The following is a 23227-nucleotide window of genomic DNA, read 5'->3' on the forward strand; positions in this document are numbered from 1 at the left end:
AAACAATTATTATTTAACAAGATCAAGATTCGTACACAAGAATCCACGCGACAACCAACAGATAATAACCTCGAGTGGCTCTGAACTGAGCAAATTAAACCAAGTCAAACAATACCGCATAGCAATGTGCTACATAGCAGCTCAACACGCCTCTTTGACCTGACCTCCCGTCTGACTTGCACTGTGAGATGCATTGTTTATTCGGAAGAACTACGGTGTTCCACACGTGTCACTTATAAATAATGGTGGATTTAAGTAGTGCATACGAAAGGAAATTTGAATTAACAATAGCTAATACAATGGGAGTGCTGGCTGCTGGTTGAACAAATGACAGCCAGTGTGTGTCGTATCATTACTTCTGTGAACTGTTTTACCTGAGTTTCGCGGTATGTGACAATCGTACCTAAGGCTCCATGTATGTTTCATAAATATACGGGACACCTACAAAGATATTCCAGTATCACCCTCAGAGATCAAGGCGACCTGGACATCCACTAAAACTTATGGATCCTGTTTAGCTAGAACCGAAACGAATCGACAATGGCTTTTCTTCACTGGAATATTATGATGACAATGATGATCATAATGACTTTCATCATCATCATATAAGAAAATTGCTTTTCAAAGATAATAAAAGTCATTATTTTTCATAATAGGACTAGTACAAAGCTGTTAAATGACAGAACATTATCACATTTAAAACAATTTAACATTTTCCCCAAATTTCTCATTCTTAGAACCAACCTCATGCACTCACTCATGTTTGCTTATTAACATATTTTGCACTGTAGTGAATATTTTCACAGATTTTCCTGAGACTCAACAATCTGACCAATGGAAGTCGGTGTCACGTGGAAATTTCTGACGCCATGAAACTGGATCGTCATATTTTATACTGTAGAACATATTTACAAATAAATGAAATCTATATTGAGCTATCGTCTGTCACACTTATACAGTTTCAGTGGCATGAATTTAAACCGGAGAATCAAAAAATTATTGTATCCCCAAAGTTTTACCTTTATTTTTAGTAGCTCATAACAACCTCATGGTTCTGCAGCACAAATACTTTGCCTTTCAGTTTCTACAGTGCTTGTTTGAAAGATATTTAGCTGACTGTGCACAAACCATAACCATGATACTGATTCCTAGTTATTGAAACATCAATACAAAGCAACAGGGAACCCTGATTCTGACAGAAAAAAATGATTTGAAGCAGGATACAATATAAAAATCCATTCAAGTGCAGGTAATAATGCTAACTATCTTGTGCTGCTCTAATCTAGTATCTGTTGATATTCAATATTCACGGATTCACAGAATTCCTGTAGTCGTTCCACCCTAACGCTGTTTATATAGAAATATTTACAAACTTTACACACAGTGTTTTCCACATCGATTGGTAACTTGCCTACTGCTGTTTCTTCGCTTTGTGAGTTATATGTGCCATGCAAGCAATCCCTTCAAGAGAATTTTTCAGACTTACTTCTAATGTGACGAAAAAGTTTTCTTTATCTCGTCTCTTAACACTACCAAAAATACTATTCGAATTATCAGGTGAGTGACACAAAAATTTTTGCTCCAAATTATGGGCCTGTAGAACATATTTTACAATCTGTGATAAGACAGCTGATGTTCCAATTTTGAAAGAACAAATATCTAACAACTTTACATGTGCCCCACTTTCAGGTTTGAAATCTCTGACAAAGAGAGGAAGCAATTTTGTAGATTTATGTTAGCTGGAATCAATAGAAGTGTTTACAAAATTCACTTCATTAAGGTTTTCAGTAAGTAGCTCTTTCCAATGTGTAACCAAAACATTACTAACAGTACATTCTGATTCTGGCCTTGCACAACTAAACTTAATGTCATACAGCTTCTTAATCATTTTCGATATTCAGTCCATGGAACTATAGCTGTGACTGCGACACACAGTGAGGTAGGCAAATGTTCCTTCTGCCACAGCCAATTTTAATTCTTCATTGCCTGAGACAGAAGGAGTTTGTAAAAGTTACTAGCGAAATAAAAGAAATTATAGGAGTTAATTATAAAAGTGTAAGATTTCAGTATTACAAGATTCTGTTAACATACCTATTGTTGTACTGGGAAAGAAGGTGCTAATTTTCAATGATGCTGCAAGCAACTATTGAACCCAATTTGCGTTTCTCAGTTTTTCCATGCTGTCAGATGTCTGAACTTTCACCATGTGTAATGGAAAATGTATTGCGACAAGTTGTTCAATAAACGTCACAATTTATTTTGACACTTTTCTTTGAGTTCAGATGGAAACAAGCACTCGTGTTTAGGCATAATTTAAAGAAATATTGTATCGCAATAGGGAAGGGAAAGATTCTCTGAGTACACGCACTGCTTAAAGATTCTACACTCAATAGTAACCACTGAGTTGAGGTCGGCACAAGAATGCACAGAAAATAAATAACAACTGTCGATATTTAAATAAAGAAGTGAAACATGTGGTTAAATTTAAATCTTCGATAAACAATAGTTTTACTTCTCAGATAAGTCATGCATTGTTACTGTTTGAAAATAAATATTAACATGGTTTAGTGTAATCAGGAGATAGGAGGCACGTAAGGGGTGGAAGTAGGGGACGCAATGTTTGACCATTGTAGTGAACCTAAAAAAAAAAAAAAAAAAAAAAAAAAGGCGGTAACATGAAAAGTAGGGCAATTTCAGCATGTATTTTCAAACTTACAGATACAAACATTTCAAGCAATTACGCGTAACTGAAATATAAATCAGCATTATTAATTTATATCATTGCGAAATTTTAATATACGGGACATTTGTGCCTCCAGAGATAAATTACGGGAAAGTCGCACTCCTGAGTCAGAAAAGCGGACTACGTCGTTTTTTTTACGGGGCGTATGATAGGCTTATTCGTACCTACAGGATGACAGTGCCTGTGTGTTACAGCTGTACAAGCGAACCTATTGTACCCATGGTGAGAATGCTGGCACCTGGTTGTATAAATGACACGTGGCGGGTGTCATCTCTTTAACCTCCTCGAAATGTTTATCTTCGCTGGTTCAAATGGTTCAAATGGCTCTGAGCACCATGGGACTTAACATCTGAGGTCATCAGTCCCCTAGAACGTAGAACCTAGAACTACTTAAACCTAACGAACCTAAGGACATCACGCACATCCATGCCCGAGGCAGGATTCGAACCTGCGACCGTAGCGGTTCAAAAAAATGGTTCAAATGGCTCTGAGCACTATGGGACTTAACATCTGTGGTCATCAGTCCCCTAGAACTTAGAACTACTTAAACCTAACTAACCTAAGAACATCACACACATCCATGCCCGAGGCATGCGACCGTAGCAGTCGCGCGGTTCCGGACTGAGCGCCTAGAACCGCTAGACCACCGCGGCCGGCGACCGTAGCGGTCGCGCGGTTCCAGACTGAATTATCTTCGCTGTTGCATGTACCATAACCATGATAGAGGCAGTAATTAAATGTCCCACACTCATCTCAATTTTTTACACATAAAAAATCTTTGTACCTTCCTCAAAAATATTTGTCAAAACGTCCCACAATATGGAACAAATCCCACGCAGGGCTGACAACACTGCTGCTCATTGGTGATTCGGCATTAAATCCAGAGCTTTCTGTGGTCGCGTCTCGTCACGTCTACCACCAAGTACCTTGCGCTGCCACTAGATGTCACTGCACGAACCGTCTAACTGTGACAGCAACCACGAACGGAAGAAAACCGAGTGTAAAATCCGTTATTTTACCTCTGGCAGTGAGGCCAAAACGCGAGATCAAATTGCGGAAAATACAATAGTAAACGTGTTTTGAAACATTGTACATTTACTGGACCAATCAATACATCTTTCTAGCGTTATTTACACTTAACAGTATATGGAGTTCAATATAGAGAATGTAAAAGATGTTCATACGGGTACACCTACATATTTCTCGTTAAACATTATTGACGAGACAAATAACTGAACTAATAACGATATGAACTATAAATTTAGATATTTTAAGATTTGTTTTCGGCATCAAGTAAATGTCGTGCCGTATAAACCGTTCGCTGAGTGCAAGTCTGTCGATTTGACGCCACTTCGGCGACTTGCGCGTCGATGGGGATGAAATAGTGATGATTAGGGCAACATAACACCCAGTCCCTGAGTGGTGAAAATCTCGGACCCAGCCGGGAGTCGAACCCGGGGGCTTAGGATACACATTCTGTCGCGCGGACCACTCAGCAACCGGGGACGGACGACAGCAAGTGCAAGAAGTTAAACACGAAACACACATTTGGGGAGATTAGCTAAAAGCGCACATTAAATATTGTACTAGCATTTATGCTATGTCATGACTCTACAAACTTCATAGTCTAAAGTGTTGTTTAGAAGATTTGTTCAGCAACATTTCTTCAAGCGAACCCTTATTTACAATAAACCGTGCTTCAGCAGCCAAGTACAAAAGAGAGTACGTCCTCAACAGCGAAACTGAAGCAAAGCTTGGTAGTCTGGATCATGAAAAAACTGAGACTGTAACTTTTCGTCATCGGCAGTGACGGAGATACAGCCTTCACAAAGTCTGGAAGTGGTATGGACGAAATTTTAAAGAGCTGCACCCTTCAAAAAATCAGTACGTTCCCATAGGGCATGGAATAAATGACGTTTACACAAAAAGCCTAATGTAGTCGCGTAAAACTTTGAGGAACACTGTCAGCACAGTGTTAAAGCAAACAAACATCATGTCAGGCTTTCCTCACGTAATCCATCTAGCAGGATCTAGTACGGTACGCAAAAATTCAAAAGGCTGGACTCTACCCAGAGAAAGGGCTGCCGAGCGACTGCAAAAGCATTTTTTCGTGAGTATTCTATATCTTCACTATTTACTGCTAATAGTCACTAATTTCTTCGTTGCATGGAGAAAGGAGGATACGAAATGCACCAGTATTATTGATGAAAGGTCCTGGTAGATCAATTTGGTTTTAATCTGCGAGGAAGTTTCATTTCAGAGCACACTCGCTGCAGAGTGAAAATTCATTCTGGGTTATTATTCACGCATATAAGTCATTTCACATTTGTTTCATGTGAATCATAACTGAAAATAAAGTGGTGTTATTTCCATTAGAAAATTATGATTTAATATTTCTTTATTATAATTTCACACGACAAAAAAAAAAAAAGAATTTAAATAGAAGTAAAAAAAGTGGTGTGAAGGGAGATTTGAACCGAAAACCAGTATAATATGAAGTTTTAACGCTATTCACTTTTACCACTTTTTTCTTTTTGTTTTTTCATCTTTATTCATTTATTTTTGCTGGACCTCTTCCATTTCAGGTGTTGGCCCCCATCATCTACACAATCCCCGAAAACCAATCTAACTTAAAAACAAAAATAAAGCTAGTGCCACCGCCACTTTCACCCTAAAAGCTACCTATGACGATTGTTTGCTACCACTTCAGTCTCCGCCCTCGAACAAAAATTAAATAAGCCTCTGGTCGTTTTGTTAAAAAAATAAAAGGATGAAGGAAAGGGTACAACAATTTTATTATATTTTATTTGCGTAATTTTTGGTTGTTATGTTTCTATTTGTCATTTTCTTTATTTTTTTTTCTCTTTTCCGGGTACGCCCACGGCAGCCAGACTGTGGGACATCCAAGTCCTCAACTCGTTAAGCGAGGGTGAAACATCCTATAATTACCGTTGATTTCTCTCATCAGTCCATCATGTGCTTTATCGCCTTTCTCTTCTCAGACCAGGTACAGCCCAATGCTCTGGAGGACGCGTCAAGAACGATCAGAAGTAATTTGCAAAGAGCGAGCCATACGACGCCTTGCGCCGTAAAACCGTGTAGTTGCTCGCTAAGTAGTGCCAAAAGTCTGACAAATCTGCAACGGCCTCACTAAAAAAAAGTATAGCAATGCCCCCCCGACAACCCACACCGTGGCGTTATGACGGGTAGGAGAGAAGTAAGTGACATCGGGATGGATCCGTTCGGTGGGCTCTACGCACTGAGGCGTCCGTCGCAGCGGCAATGCCAACACGCGCCGTCTGAGGAGTCAGCAGTCAACCGCCGTACCACAAACGGAACGGTGCAGGTCGGTGCAGACAGGTGCGCAGCTGGGGCACAGAGGATCCTCGGCAAGATGTATAGTGTATAAACGTTGTCGGGCCGGGAATGTTTCAGTCATTACCACATACCACAACGCCCTCACCGCGGTGGGAAGGAAGGGCGAGTGAGTTTATGTTACTCCACACCCGCCTCCAGGATGTCGGCGTTCAACCACATTAGCAGGCAGTGTCCGTTGAAAGGAGTGGTAGAAGACCTCTGTTCTATGAGCCCGTGAGATCTGTGGGACATGCAACAGATAACCCACGTCTACCAGATGGGAGTGACTGTGACACAGTGCTGGTGCGATGTGTCCGACAGGAATTGGCCATTGGGGGGAGTGCGGCGCCACCTCCTCGGTCAGTATACCAGAGAGGGTGTCGTTGACCGCAGGAAGAGAACGCGCGCCTGTCAGTTCAATGCCGCCTGCTTGTGTGGGCAACATTAGCGTCTCGTAACGGGTTTTGATCGCCCTACCATCGCTAACGAAATGACCAATGGCCGCCTGGCAGCTACCGTAGCGGCCATTGGAAGAACATATGTGTAATGATTAAGTTTCGGAGCGAGGTAGACGTTGACAAAATGTACCCGCATGAGCAAGTCAAGTGTTCGAAAGGTATGGAGACAAACTTGCATGCGGATCTCAATAAGCAGTCTGTAATACATAACTGCTGCTGCACGCTGCAGGTCACTCGATGTGACCTCGTCAATGGGCACTGGCGAACTCATATTCAGTCCTCTGCCCACATCCGTGCAGTGTGACTTCCGCAGTTTGAAACGGCTCCCAGCCATCTCGCCGTATCGCGGAAGCCACGCGATCGCCGTACATACATCTTTTACCGACCTCGCCAAGAAAGCTACATTGTCCGCATAGGCGTAACATTAAAATGTACACTGCAGAGGCGAATGCCAACAAATGCTGTCATAGACCACGAAATGCAAGCTCGAGGGCGACGGCGAAGAGAAACGCTGACAGAGGGCATCCTTGTCACTTTGAGAGCTCAACAGTAAACGATGGCGAGCTGTAACCATTGACCAGAACTGTGGAAGGGGCACCGTGGACGAGGATGAAAACCACACCTGCCGATATTGGGAACAGGCCCATGTTCTCTTAAGACAGCTTGCAAGAAATGGTGCTCAGATCGGTGAAATGCGTAACCTAAGTCAACTTGCCACGAGGGCCTTCTAAGCGCAATGCCGACATGAGCGCCACCACATCTCTGTAACAGCTTAACGCCGTGTGCACCAGGTGTAGGAGTATGAAACCGGAATTTCCCTATAGATGGTGCTAGGCGTCAGTGTAGGGTAGAGAGCCTGTATACAGAGACAGTGGCCATAGGTGAAGTTGCCCGTGATTTGTTGATTAGCTTTGGCGCCATTTTTCTGCCAAACGTCTCTCGCGCTTCCTATGTTCGCCGTGGTTTTGAGTTGAATTGAAGTTCAGAGGACTTCTGGAAACGATTAACAGGTATTTGAATTATTGAGAGACTTGTTATGCGTTGTGCATGCATGTTCGATTTAGTTGTATGTCGTTTTTTAAGCTCTTATTTCTTTAACAGTTCGTGCATACTGGTAGCATAACAAGCTTCTTCTTACTGTGGAGTAGAAGGGATACGGTAGTTTTCTTGTTATATTTGGTCGTTGTTACAGTAGCCTTCATTTAACATTACCTGATTTTTGTAATATTTTTCGTTTGTTATCTACGTGAGGTATTCAGTATATATATGAATGAAAGTCGTAAGCAGTTGTTTACTTGTGACACGCAAAAAGTTTGAAGACGTGACAAGAAGTACTAACACGTCTCACACTTTTTGCATGTCACAACTAAACAACTGCTTACGACTTTCATTCATCTGACGTAATACAGGTACGTTAAATCTTTAGCGTTATGCACTTCCGCTACAAAATAAATGGTATACACTATATTTTTTTATTTACGTTACTTTCATTGCAATATGTCTAGTAAACGAACTTTAAAGGAGATAAATGCAAGTAACAAATAATTTTTACAGCCACTGTATCAAATTTTCCTGTGCTTTATTTTGTGGTGGTGTTCGTAGCGACAAACAATTCGCTGTAGAAACGGCTTACGAAGTCACCGCCACACTTTTAATAGCGGGCCGACCGGTCCGCTGGAACAGTGAACAGAAAGATGAAAACCCAAACACACTGGTTAAATAAAAGTCGGTACTTATCTTTATTACGAAGATACAGAAACACAGTAGTGAACTCCGTGTCTACAGAAATCTGTCTAGTTCGAGTCGGAGCGGCTGGGTCAGCGTCGGCTGACCACAAACAACAACTCTGCTGCGATGAACACACAACTGACTAGCAAGTACACAATTCGGTGGCGAGTATACAACTGCGCGGCGAATCCAGAACTGTCCTAGCGCTCGCGACTCCAGCGCTTAAGAAGCCAGAAGCCAGCGGTGGCGCGCGCAGACTTGCGGCGTTTTGCTGTCTCGCTGGCGCTGCTTATGCGGACGGCGTCCGGACTTTGATGCTGCCAACCTTTTGGCAGCGGGCTCGGGTGGCATTACTGGCTAGGATATAACACTTTACGTAATAGGCTACTACGAGTATATTATAGCTGTAAACAAAGGCATTTAACGAATGATTTCGCCATCTTGTCTTGTGCTTTTGATTCGGTGAGTGTGTACTCCACTACTCCACTACTGGCCATTCAAAAGTCCCGCCCGCAGTTTGGCAGAAAAACGGTCGCCGTATCGTCCGGTTGGCCACTCTCTCCCTATACAGGCTCTCTCGTGTAGGGGCCAGTGAGACCGCGTCTGCATCGCCATCTGCCTCCTGTAACGGCTGACGGCGAATGTCAGCACACGGTAATCCAAGTTCCATACGTCGTATCTGTTGCAAAATCGTAAGCATGTCGACTTTCGTGCCTGCGAACAACGATTTGCTGACAGCATTGTTTTTCTGTTATCACTTGAAGAAAACTGCTGCAGAATCGCATCGAATGGTTGTTGAAGCTTTCGGCGAACGTGCTCTTGGGAAAACACAGCGTTTCGAGTGGTTCAAAAAACTCAAAAGTGCTAGACTTCACGTGGGAGACGAGGAGCGCGGGGAACACGGAAGAAGTTCGACGTCAACGAATTGCAGGCCTTATTGAATGAAGATGATACTCAAACTTAACAGGAACTCGCGGAACTATCGAATTTGACGCAGAAAGCCGTTTCTCTTCGTCTGAAAGCAACGGGAAAGGTGCAGAAAATGGGAAAATGGGTTCGGCATGAACTGAATGAAAGACAGCAAGCAAATCGAAAGAAGACTTGTGAAATGCTGTTCACCAGATATAGAAGAATGTCGTTTCTCCATCCAATAGTGGCAGGTGATGAAAAATGGATACATTTTGACAATCCTAAGTGTCACAAATCATGAGTGAATCAAGGCAAACAATCGACATCCACTCCAAGTCGAATTCGCTTTGGAAATAAGACAGTGTTCTGTGTTTGGTGGGATCAAAAGGGTGTCATCTATTATGAGCTGCTAAAAGCTGGTGAAACCGTTGACACTGATGGCTACCAACAGCAAATAATCGATTTAAATCAAGCATTACGTGAAAAACGACCGGAATACGGAAAACGGCAACACAAAATCATATTGCTCCATGACAACGCCCCATCACATACAGCACAAGAAAACGATCGAGGCGTTCATTTGGGAAATAGTAGGGCATGCGGCTTATTCTCCGTCCGATTACCGTCTATTTGCATCAGTGGGACGCGCTCTCGCTGAGCAACGCTTCAGTTTGTATGAGAATGTACGAAAATCCCTCGTTGATTAGTTCGCTTCAAAAGAAGAGCTGTTCATTTTTGGCGTGGCATTTCATAGCCTGCCGGAGAGGTGGGAGAAATGCATAAATAACAATGGAGATTATTTTGAATTAAATATTGTTTATGAGTTCCAACAACGGACGTGTAATTATGGCAATAAAATTCCGGTTCATACTGCTACACTCTGGTATATTACTGCCACCTCCCAGACATGTTTGGTCGGCATGAATGGCGTCTTTGAGCCGTTTTGCTGTGTGTGTGTGTGTGTGTGTGTGTGTGTGTGTGTGTGATGGGTCGTGGAGCGATGTGACTTTGTGTTGCCTTTTTCCATATTTCGATCGTAGCAAGGAGGCGAGTACGAAGTGTCCAGGTGAACAGCTAGCAATCCGAATTCACTATTGTCAACGGCCTGAAGTCACATGTTCTGCACCCCCCCCCCCTTACCCCGTTTAGTTTCGGGATGATAATGCCCTCCAAAAATACTGGGGGGGGGGGGTGGGAGGGGGGAAGACGCGAAAGTATGGATCCAGGGGTTCGCAGCACATCTGCCACCAAACTTCCGCCATCAGGTCAGAAAAGGAGCCATAAAATTCAGGCGTCGGACCATCAGGTCGAGGGGATTTGTTTCTCGCGCCCCGCGACAGGGCCATGCGCATTTCTTCCTGCATAACGGCCTCCAAGAATGTGGCGCCAACTTGCGCCCCACCCGAACGTGACATCTCGTCCAGGACGTCCTCATCGTCATTGTCAGGCCGTTGAATTGCCAAATAGAGAGTGCGGTAATACTCGTAATCTGTGAGGACGCTGGAGATGGCGGTGTGTGTCTCTGCACGTTGCCCATCCTCCGAAGTAACTGCCGTGTTGAGTCTCCTCTTACGACGCGATAAAGTGAAGCACGTTCCTCTGAGATGGAATCTTGCAGTCTCACTCGAACCCGCGTGCAATCCAATCTGTCAGCCGTGATCTGCAGAAGCCGTGCCTGTGTGTCGTGGACGGCGATTTGCCGCTCTGGCGAATGTTGTTGCGGCGCTAGTTCTATCAAGACCGTGTAGTAACACTCAGAAGTAGATTGTAGCAAAAGCGCTCTGTCTCGTCCGTACCCCACGAGCGTGCGGCGAATAGTGGTTTGGCGTAGTATGTCCACCATCGTGTCATGGAATCATAAGAAGGGACGTCGTCGTTCACATTTTTGCCAGGTATCAGTGACAGCATCTTCCCCATGAAGCATGGACCTTGCCGTTGGTGGGGAGGCTTGCGTGCCTCAGCGATACAGATGGCCTTACCGTAGGTGCAACCACAACGGAGGGGTATCTGTTGAGAGGCCAGACAAACGTGTGGTTCCTGAAGAGGGGCAGCAGCCTTTTCAGTAGTTGCAGGGGCAACAGTCTGGATGATTGATTGATCTGGCCTTCTAACATTAACCAAAACGGCCTTGCTGTGCTGGTACTGCGAACGGCTGAAAGCAAGGGAAAACTACAGCCGTAAAAAACTCGCGTTCTACGGATCGGAGCGTGGAATGTCAGATCTCTTAATCGGGCAGGTAGGTTAGAAAATTTAAAAAGCGAAATGGATAGGTTAAAGTTTGATATAATGGGAATTAGTGAAGTTAGGTGGCAGGAGGAACAAGACTTTTGGTCAGGTGAATACAGGGTTATAAAGACAAAATCAAATAGGGGTAATGCAGGACTAGGTTTAATAGTGAATAAAAAAATAGGAGTGCGGGTTAGCTACTATAAACAGCATAGTGAACGCACGAAGCCCACGCCTACTACAGTAATACAAGTTTATATGCCAACTAGCTCTGCAGATGAAGAAATTCAAGAAATGTATGATGAGATAAAAGAAATTATTCAGCTAGTGAAGGGAGACGAAAATTTAATAGTCATGGGTGATTGAAATTCGAGAGTAGGAAAAGGGAGAGAAGGAAACATAGTAGCTGAATATGGATTGGGGGAGAGAAATGAAAGAGGAAGCCGTCTGGTAGAGTTTTGCACAGAGCATAATTTAATCATAGCTAAGACTTGGTTCAAGAATCATGAAAGAAGGTTGTATACATAGAAGAATCCTGAAGATTCTAGAAGGTATCAGATAGATTATATGATGGCAAGACAGAGATTTAGGAACCAGGTTTTAAATTGTAAGACATTTCCAGGGGCAGATGTGGACTCCGACCACAATCTATTGGTTATGAACTGTAGATTAAAACTGGAGAAACTGCTAAAAGGTGGGAATTTAAGGAGATGGGACCTGGATAAACTGACTAAACCAGAGGTTGTACAGAGTCTCAGGGAGAGCGTAAGGGAACAATTGACAGGAATGAGGGAAAGAAGTACAGTAGAAGAAGAATGGGTAGCTCCGAGGGATGAAGTAGTGAAGGCAGCAGAGAATCAAGTAGGTAAAAAGACGAGGGCTAGTAGAACTCCTTAGGTAACAGAAGAAATATTGAACTTAATTGACGAAAGGATAAAATATAAAAATGCGTTAAATGAAGCAGGCAAACGGGAATACAGACGTATCAAAAATCAGATCGACAGGAAGTGCAAAATGGCTAAGCGGGGATGGCTAAAGGACAAATGTAAGGATGTAGAGGCTTGTCTCACTAGGGGTAAGATAGATACTGCCTACAGGAAAATTAAAGAGACCTTTGGAGAAAAGAGAACCATTTGTATGAATATCGAGAGCTCAGATGCAACCCCAGTTCTAAGCAAAGAAGGGAAAGCAGAAAGGTGGAAGGAGTATATAGAGGGTCTATACAAGGGCGATGTACTTGAGGACAATATTATGGAAAGAGAAGAGGATGTAGATGAAGACGAAATGGGAGATATGATACTGCGTGAAGAGTTTGACAGAGCACTGAAAGACCTAAGTCGAAACAAGGCCCCGGGAGTAGACAACATTCCATTAGAACTACTGACAGCCTTGGGAGAGCCAGTCCTGACAAAACTCTACCATCAGGTGAGCAAGATGTATGATACAGGCGAAATTCCCTCAGACTTCAAGAAGAATATAATAATTCCAATCCCAAAGAAAGCAGATGTTGACAGATGGGAAAATTACCGAACTATCAGTTTAATAAGTCACAGCTGCAAAATACTAACTCGAATTCTTTAGATACGAATGGAAAAACTTTTAGAAGCCGACCTTGGGGAAGATCAGTTTCGATTCCGTAGAAATGTTGGAACACGTGAGGCAATACTGACCTTATCTTAGAATGTAAGTTAAGGAAAGGCAAACCTACGTTTCTAGCATTTGTAGACTTAGAGAAAGCTTTTGACAATGTTGACTGGAATACTCTCTTTCAAATTCTATAGATGGCAGGGGTAAAATAGAGGGAGCGAAAGGCTATTTACAATTTGTACAGAAACCAGATGGCAGTTATAAGAGTCGAGGGGCATGAAAGGGAAGCAGTGGTTGGGAAGGGAGTGAGACAGGGTTGTAGCCTCTCCCGATGTTATTCAATCTGTATACTGAGCAAGCAGTAAAGGAAACAAAAGAAAAATTCGGAGTAGGTATTAAAATCCATGGAGAAGAAATAAAAACTTTGAGGTTCGCCGATGACATTGTAATTCTGTCAGAGACAGCAAAGGACTTGGAAGAGCAGTTGAACGGAATGGACAGTGTCTTGAAAGGAGGATATAAGATGAACATCAACAAAAGCAAAACGAGGATAATGGAATGTAGTCAAATTAAATCGGGTGATGCTGAGGGAATTAGATTAGGAAATGAGACACTTAAAGTAGTAAAGGAGTTTTGCTATTTAGGGAGTAAAATAACTGATGATGGTCGAAGTAGAGAGGATATAAAATGTAGACTGGCTGTGGCAAGGAAATCGTTTCTGAAGAAGAGAAATTTGTTAACGTCGAGTATAGATTTAAGTGTGAGGAAGTCGTTTCTGAAAGTATTTGTATGGAGTGTAGCCATGCATGGAAGTGAAACATGGATGATAAATAGCTTGGACAAGAAGAGAATAGAAGCTTTCGAAATGTGGTGCTACAGAAGAATGCTGAAGATCGGATGGGTAGATCACATAACTAATGATGAAGTATTGAATAGAATTGGGGAGGAAAGGTGTATGTGGTACAATTTGACAAAAAGGAGGGACCGGTTAGTAGGACATGTTCTGAGGCATCAAAGGATCACAAATTTAGCATTGGAGGGCAGCGTGGAGGGTAAAAATCGTAGAGGGAGACCAAGAGATGAATACACTAAGCAGATTGAGAAGGATGTGGGTTGCAGTAAGTACTGGGAGATGAAGAAGCTTGCACAGGATAGTATGGCATGGAGAGCTGCATTCAACGAGTCTCAGGACTGAAGACCACAACAACAACATCATCAGTGACAGCTACAGGGCAATCCTCTTCCTGGAGAAAGTTGACGTTAAGAATCCAGTTCCTCTACTAAGGATCGTCTGTTGTCGTAGCAGAGTGACGGCGCAGATGAAGGCCTGATTGTCAATGAATGCAGTGGGCCACAGCTTGGCATCGACAGTCCCTGCGAGAAGACCTCAGGAAACGTAAATCCTGTCCATGTATCATGCAATGTGAGGTCCCTGACCATAGCATGAAGGGCTGAACATGGGACATGGTGAGGGATCTCATCCTCAGGGTGTCAGATGCTGTTAAAGTCTCCACCCGCCACGAAGTGCTCTGTAGCGGCTTGAAACAATGGAGATACCTCAGTAGAGTAATAGAGCGTTTCTCTCGACATTTCGCACTACCAGACGGCGCATACAGATTCACAAGGTGGACTGCGCAAATGGTGAGCGCAGCTCCTCGCTCTGACGGTAAATACTAAATATTCGTTGGTTCTCCATCGCGTAGTAGTATGGCCATACCACCACGACCGTAGATAGTTGGGTTGACATAAGACGTGTATCCATAAACAGCCAGGCGCAGATAGGGCTGTACCTCTTGAAGAAACACGATATCAATGTCCGCTGCCGAATCATGCCCTTTAACAGCTGGTTTTTCATCGTGGAACTATTGCCGTCGACATTGCCTGTACCTATCCGTATCACGTGAGTCACTGAATAATACGATGACGTATCCTGCAGTCGTTTAAACCAGTAAGCCCCACGTCGCCCGTCTGACCAGTTGCATCACCCGCACCATATATATAACTGATCGGCAGTGACAAGATACTCGTCCGACGGTCCGCCGGCTGCGGGCATCGGATTGTCGGTCCAGTCTGAGATAATTTTTTCCATCCCCATCTCGGACGACCAATCACCAAGCTGGAAGTGATACGTTAGGCGACAGATGACGTTCATTGGTGTCTTAGCCGCAAAATCGCCAGGGGACTCGTCTGTGGGTTGGGCATCGTCAACTTGTATTTGTCATTGGGCGGTCATTGCAGGCAGCGAACCGGGAACCGTCGGAGTCCACAGCCCGGGCTGCAGGTGGATTTTCCTCTTGCTCCTACATACAACAAGTCACCATCTCGCGAATCATTTCCTGCGAACAGCTTCCTGTTCTTTCGTCGTCTGGCGACTTCTGCTTGATGGGACGCGTGTCCGCGTCCTGCGCGTCACGACGAACAGTAGGCACCTCCAGCATCTCCATGTGCGAGCTCGGATCGATCTACCGGTGCTCTCTTCCCTCACACGGCTGGAGTGCAGACGCGGTCGCTGCTGTAGAGATCGTCGTCTCTTCCGAAGAAGACCGCGTCGTCATGGGTTCGGAAACCCGCAGGGGTCGGTAACTGCAACGGTACAACGTCCGCGTCCGTCAAGTTCCTCGCTGTCTCGACGTACGTAATAGGCAGCGTCGTCGGCTGCGATGTAGGCGTCGTGTCTGCACGTGGTATCTGGACGAGGCGTCTCTGCAGGCATTCAGAGCGTAGATCATGGAACACCTAGATAAGCTCAAGTACTGTGGTATGAATGGGACAGCACTCAAATGGTTTACATCATACTTAACTGGAAGAGCGCAGAAAGTTGAAATAAGCAGTTCACATAATATGCAAAAAGCTGGTAATTTCTCAAACTGGGGAACAATCAAGATGGGTGCCGCAAGGTTCGGTATTGGGTCCTCTGCTGTTGTTAATATATATCAATGACTTGCCATTCTAAATTCACGAAGATGCAAAGCTGGTACTTTTTGCCGATGATACAAGTGTAGCTATCACACCCAACAGACAAGAATTAACTGGTGAAACTGTAAACGATGTTTTTCAGAATATCATTAAGTAGTTCTCTGCAAATGGACTCTCATTAAACTTTGACAAAACACAGGGGTATACAGTTCCACACAGTAAATGGAATGACACCATTAGTAAATATAGACTTCGATAAAGAAATCGATAGCTAAGGTAGAATATTCAAAATTTCTAGGTGTAAAAAGCATTGATGAGGCGTTGAACTAGAAAAAAACATTGAAGATTTGCAGAAACGTTTGAGTTCAGCTACTTTGCTATTAGGGTCATTGCAAATTTCGGTGATATACATCTCAGTAAATTAGCTTACCATGCCTATTTTCATTCTCTGCTTTCGTATGGCATCATATTCTGGAGTAACTCATCATTGAGTAAAAGATTGTTCATTGCACAAAAGCGTGTAATCAGAATAATTGCTGGAGGTCATCCAAGATCATACTGCAGACACTTATTTAGAGAGCTAGAGATCTTCACTGTAGCTTCACAATATATATATATATATATATATATATATATATATATATATATATATATATATATATAAACACTTATGAAATTTGTTATTAACAATCCGAACGAATTTAGAAGTAATAGCAGTGTACATAGCTACAACACTAGGAGAAAGGATGATCTTCACTACTCAAGATTGGCTCAGAAGGGGGTAAATTATGCTGCCAAAAAAGTCTTTGGTCACTTACCTAATAGCATCAAAAGTCTGACAGATAACCATATAGCATTTAAAAGGAAATTAAAAGAATTTCTTAATGGCAAATCCTTCTACTTATTAGATGAATTACAAAAAGTAATAAGTGTCATGTAATATTTTGTGTAATCTAGGATCTTGTATAGACAGCTTTTATTGATCTGAAACGTTCGCCATCATTACGAAGTCTCGTATTCATGATCTATGGAACAAGTACTAATCTAATCTAATCTAATCTTCCCTTCCTGCCCGCACACCTAACAAGTCCCCACTTAACCATCATGAATGATGATCGCTCGACAGCCACGAAGGGTCACATATGATGCGATGTATTGGCGCAGTTCGATTTACACCTGACGCACTCCGTTCAGAACAGGATACGTCTCGAAAGTGTGCTATTTTTCTTCCACGTAACTTAGTATTTCCCCATACGGCCGCAGCGCGTCCACAACTGTGGCCGGAACTTCAAACGACAGCTCGAAGATTCGTACGGTCCGAACGCCGAGTCCTACACGGTGGACTGCCACTATAGCCAAGTTGCCGTCCGAGTGGTGGAAACAATACATAGGCCGTCTGCCCGCTCCTTCATCGATGTATTTCAGGTAAACTGTACTCGATGTGATCGAAAGACGTATACCGAGAAGTTCCTGACTTGCATTACGTAACGGAGGAAACGCTCTACTTCCAATGCCTTGGGTTGTGCGTACTGGACATGGAACGTTAAATTTAATCGTGGCCTTTCTATAAGAAAGCGCCATCGTCAATCGAGGTGCCTTTTTTTTCATCTGCTTTCTGTCTGGTTTGATGCGGCCAGCCATGAATTCCTCTCCTGTGCCAACCTCTTCATATCAGACGTTCTCTATTATTTGCTGGATGTATTCCAATCTCTGTCTTCCTCTACAGTTTTTGCCTTCTACAGCTCCCTCTAGTACCATGGAAGCTATTCCCTCATGTCTTAAAAGATGTCCTATCATACTGTCCCTTCTGCTTATCAGTGTTTTCCACATATTCCTTTCCTCTCCGATTCTGCACAGAATCTCCTCATTCCTTATTTTCAAGTCCACATAATTTTCAGCATTCGTCTGTAGCAACACATCTCAAATGATTCGATTCTCTTCTGTTACGGTTTTCCCACAGTCCATGTTTCACTACCATACAATGCTGTACTCCAGATGTACATTCTCGAAATTTCTTCCTCAATTTAAGGTCGATATTTGATATTAGTAGACTTCTTTTGCTCAGGAATGGCCTTCTTGCCATTGCTAGTCTGCTTTTGATGTCCTCCTTGCTCCGTCCGTCACTTGTTATTTTACCGCCTAGGTAGCAAAATTCCTTAACTTCATCTACTTCGTCAACATTGATCCTGATATTAAGTTTCTCGTTGTTCTCATTTCTACTACTTCTCATTACCTTCGTCTTTCTCCGATTTACTCTCAAACCATACTGTGTACTCATTAGACTGTTCATTCCGTTCAGCAGATCATTCAATTCTTCTTCACTTTCACTCAGGATAGCAATGCCATTAGCGAATCGTATCACTGATATCCTTTTACCTTGAATTTTAATTCCACTCCCGAAACTTTCTTATATTTGCATCATTGCTTCCTCTATGTACAGATTGAACAGTAGGGGCGAAAGACTACATCCTTGTCCTACACCCTTTTTAATACGAGCTGTTCCTTCTTGCTCGTCCACTCTTATTATTCCCTCTTGGCTGTTGTACATATACGACCGGTCTCTCCCTATATGCCTACCCCTATTTTTCTCAGAATTTCGAACATCTTGCACCATTTTACATTATCGAACGCTTTCTCTAAGTCGACAAATCCGATGAATGTGTGTTGATTTTTCTTTAGTCTTGCTTCCATTATTAACCGCAACGTCAGAATTGCCTCTCTCCTGCCTTTACCTTTCCGAAAGCCAAACTGATCTACATTTAGCACATCCTCAAATTTCTTTTCCATTCTTCTGTATATTATTCTTGTCAGCAACTTGGATACATGAACTGGTAAGCTGACTGTGCGATAATTCTCGCACTTGTCAGCTGTTGCTGTCTTCGGAATTGTGTGGATGATGTTTCCCCGAAAGTCAGATGGTATATCGCCAGACTCATACATTCTACACACCAACGTGAATAGTCGTTTTGTTGTCACTTCCCCCAACGATTTTAGAAATTCTGATGGAATGTTATCTATGCCTTCTGCCTTTATATCACATCAGACATATCTTCCCCCTCATAGAGGCTTACAACGCATTCTTTCCACCTATACACTCTCTTGTCTGCATTTAACAGTGGAATTCCTGTTGCACTCTTAATGCTATCACCCTTGCTTTTAATGTCACCAAAGGTTGTTTTGACTCTCTTGTATGCTGAGTCTGTCCTTCCGACAATCATCTCTTTTTCGATTTCTTCACATTTTTCATGCAGTCATTAGCCTTAGCTTCCCTGCACTTCCTATTTATTTCATTCCTCAGCGACTTGTATTTTTATATTCCTGAGTCTCCCGGAACATTTTTGTACTTCCTCCTTTCATCGATGAATTGAAATATTTCTTCTGTTACCCATGATTTCTTCGCAGGTACCTTCTTTGTACCTATGGTTTCCTTCCAAACTTCTGTTATCGCCCTTTTTAGGGATGTCGATTTCTCTTCAACTGTACTGTCTATTGAGATATTACCTATTGTTGTGTCTATAGACTTATAGAACTTCAAGCGTATCTCGTCGTCCCATAATACTTCCGTATCCCCCTTCTTTGCATATTGATTCTTCCTCACTAATGTCTTGAACTTCAGCCTACTCTTCATCACTACTATATTGTGATCTGAGTCTATATCTGCTCCTGGGTACGCCTTACAATCCAGTATCTGATTTCAGAATCTCTGTCTGACCATAATGTAATCTAATTGAAATCTTCCCGTATCTCCCGGCCTTTTCCAAGTATACCTCCTCCTCTTGTGATTCTTGAACAGGGTATTCGCTATTACTAGCTGAAACTTGTTACAGAACTCAATTAGTCTTTCTCCTCTTTCATTCCTTGTCCCAAGTCCATATTATCCTGTAACCTTTTCTTCTACTCCTTCCCCTACAACTGCATTCCAGTCGCCCATGACTATTAGATTTTCGTCCCCCTTTACATACTGCATTACCCTTTCAATATCCTCATACACTTTCTCTATCCGTTCATCTTCAGCTTGCGACGTCGGCATGTATACCTGAGCTATCGTTGTCGGTGTTGATCTGCTGTCGATTCTGATTAGAACAACCCGGTCACTGAACTGTTCACAGTGACACACCCTCTGCCCTACCTTCCTATTCATAACGAATCCTACTCCTGTTATACCATTTTCTGCTGCTGTTGATATTACCCTATACTCATCTGGCCAGAAATCCTTGTCTTCTTTCCACTTCACTTCACTGACCCCTACTATATCTAGATTGAGCATTTGCATTTCCCTTTTCAGATTTTCTAGTTTCCCTACCACGTTCAAGCTTCTGACATTCCACGTCCCGACTCGTAGAATGTTATTTCCTTGATTTTTCAATCTTTTTCTCGTGGTAACCTCCCTTTTTGCAGTCCCCTCCCGGAAATCCGATTGGGGTACAATTTCGGAATTTCTTGCTAAAGGAGAGATCGTCATGACACTTCTTCAATTACAGGCCACATGTTCTGTGGATACAAGTTACATGTCTTTAATGTAGTGGTTTCCGTTGCCTTCTGCATCCTCATGCCGTTGATCTTTGGTGATTCTTCCGTCTTTAGGGGCAGTTTGCCACCCCTAGGACAAGAGAGTGCCCTGAACCTCTCTGTCCGCTCCTCTACCCTCTTTGACAAGGCCGTTGGCAGAATGAGGGTGACTTCTTATGCCACCAATGGTCATTGTTAATCAAAATTTAAGCAGCTGGGGGATTCGAACCCGGAACCGAACATGTTTTGATAGTCAAAGATGCTACCCCAAGACCTGTTTGCACTAGAGTAAAGGCACCAGCACACATCCGCTTCGCGACGCGGCTGCGAGCACACTGGGCACACCTGCTGCGCAGTGAAAATTCAAATGGTTCAAATGGTTCAAATGGCTCTGAGCACTATGGGACTTAACTACTGTGGTCATCAGTCCCCTAGTGAAAATTCATCCTGGATTGTTATTGATGTATGTAATTCATCTGAGACATCTGTATCAAATTTTAATTTGCTCCATGTGACTCATAATTGATAATAAAATGGTGTGGTTTCATTACAGAATCATGATTTAATACTTATTTGTTGTAATGTCATGTGAAAACTTATAGAATTTAAATAGGAGTGCAAATAAATGGAGTTAAGAGAGATTTGAGCCCAAGACCAGTATAATATGAAATTTCGAGGCTGTTCACTCAGCTAAGACCATTCATTTAATTTTTATGTATTGTTTTGCACTAAACAGGGCTGGGAAAGAGGTAAATCCTACGAGGTTTTTCTTTTTTTTAAACTTGTGTCGCACAGTTTTCAGTACACTGATGTCTGTGCACAGACTTTCAGATCGTATAAATATACATAAAGGAAATCGTTCAGGGCCAGAGCACGAGGTCCCCGTGTCAGATAAAAGTTCCATCATATGCTCACAGTCGTAAAGTCCATACAAGCTGCTGTTTGACCAAGTGCAGACACATGTAGAGCGCACAAGAAATCCGACAATAGCTCAAATACATTTCAGTCTTACTGTTATTAATCCTAGAATGATCGGAAGTCCATAGGCCTACATGCAATATGTTACGCGTGTAATGGGGAATAATTAAATTAAAATCATGCCAAAACTATTATCGGTTGCATAGGGCACCACTTCTTGTATGAAATGAGGACTGTTAAGGAGAAGAGACTAAATGCTACACACATCAAAAAAGTTTTGCATCACCTCGGTTCCGAGAGTTCCGGAACCTGTACTGAAAATTAGAATAGAGATCAACATAAACATCATTTCCGCCCCTTTTATTGCTCATGAAGACAACACATTGCATATTGCACCACCTTCACAGGTGGTGCCCCAGATTGCTGTACACACCGCTACCTCTAATACCCAGTAGAACGTCTTGTTGCATTGATGCATGACTGTATTCGTCGTGGCATACTATCCACAAGTTCATCAGGGCACTGTTGGTCCAGATTGTCCCACTCCTCAACGGCGATTCAGCGTAGACCCCTCAGAGTGTTTGGTGGGTCACGTCGTCCATAAACAGCCCTTTTCAGTCTATCCCAGGCACATTCGACAGGGTTCATGTCTAGAGAACATTTCACTCTATTCGTCTGACATCGTTATCCTGAAGGAATTCATTCACAATATGTGCACGATGGGGGCGCGAATTGTCGTCCATGAAGACGAATGCCTCGCCAATATGCTGGCAATATGGTTGCACTATCGGTCGGAGGATGGCATTCACGTATCATACAGCCGTTACGGCACCTTCCATGACCATCAGCAGCCCCTCATAATGGGACCCCAAAACAGTAGGGAACCTCCACCTTGCTGCACTCGCTGGACAGTGTGTCTAAGGCGTTCAGCCTCACCGGGTTGCCTCTGAACGCGTCTCCGACGATTGTCTGGTTGAAGGCATATGCGACACTCATCAGTGAAGAGAACGTGATGCCAATCCTGAGCGGTCCACTCGGCATGTTGTTGGGCCCATGTGTACAGCGCTGCATGGTGTCGTGGTTGCAAAGATGAACCTCGCCATGGGCGTCGGCAATGAAGTCGCGCATCATGCAGCCCATTGAGCACAGTTTGAGTCGTAACACGACGCCCTTTGGCTGCATGAGAAGCATTATTGAACATGCTGGCTTTGCTGTCAGTGTTCCTCCGAGCCATAATCCGTAGCTAGTGGTAATCCACTGCAGTAGTAGCCCTTGGGTGGCCTGAGCAAGGCATGTCGTTGACAGTTCCTGTCTCTCTGGATCTCCTCCATATCCGAACAACATCGCTTCGGTTCGCTCCGAGACACCTGGACACTTCCTTTGTTGAGAGCCCTTCCTGGTACAAAGTAACAATTGGGACGCGTTTGAATCGCAGTATTGACGATCTAGGTACGGTTGTATGTCCTTGCTGGTGGAATGACAGGAACTGATTGGCTGTCGGACCCTCTCAGTCTAATAGGGACTGCCTCTTGCATGGTTGTTTACATCTATGGGTGGGTTCAGTGGTATGTCTGAACAGTCAAAGGGACTGTGTCTATGATACAATGTCCACAGTTAACGTCCTTTTTCAGGAGTTCTGGGAACCAGGATGATGCAAAACCTTTTTTGATGTGTGTATTAACAAGCCGTTATACCATTTAATCGAGTATTCGTCTTAAATAAAATTTTGTTGTAGTACTGTTAATCAGTAAGACTTCATACTAGCAGATTCCAGTAGGAGATGCAATTCTCAGTAGTAAGTACACTCCCAGCTGCGAGTTAACAGGTTTAGAAACGCATTTTGCCTGCTGAGCTGAACGAGCGAGCGAGATCAGGC

General features: G+C 43.2%; 1 protein-coding gene across 1 annotated transcript in view; it reads right to left on the reverse strand.

Moving 5' to 3' along the window:
• Positions 1–15452, reverse strand: part of LOC124798111 — a 105819-nt gene extending 90367 nt beyond the window's left edge. The window contains exon 1 of the mRNA XM_047261368.1: positions 15317–15452. Coding sequence (XP_047117324.1) covers positions 15317–15452 — 136 coding nt within the window. The remainder of the gene's footprint in view (positions 1–15316) is intronic.
• Between the last annotated feature and the right edge of the window lie 7775 nt (positions 15453–23227).

Source organism: Schistocerca piceifrons, chromosome 5 (genome assembly GCF_021461385.2).
Source record: "Schistocerca piceifrons isolate TAMUIC-IGC-003096 chromosome 5, iqSchPice1.1, whole genome shotgun sequence".
NCBI lineage: Eukaryota > Metazoa > Arthropoda > Insecta > Orthoptera > Acrididae > Schistocerca > Schistocerca piceifrons.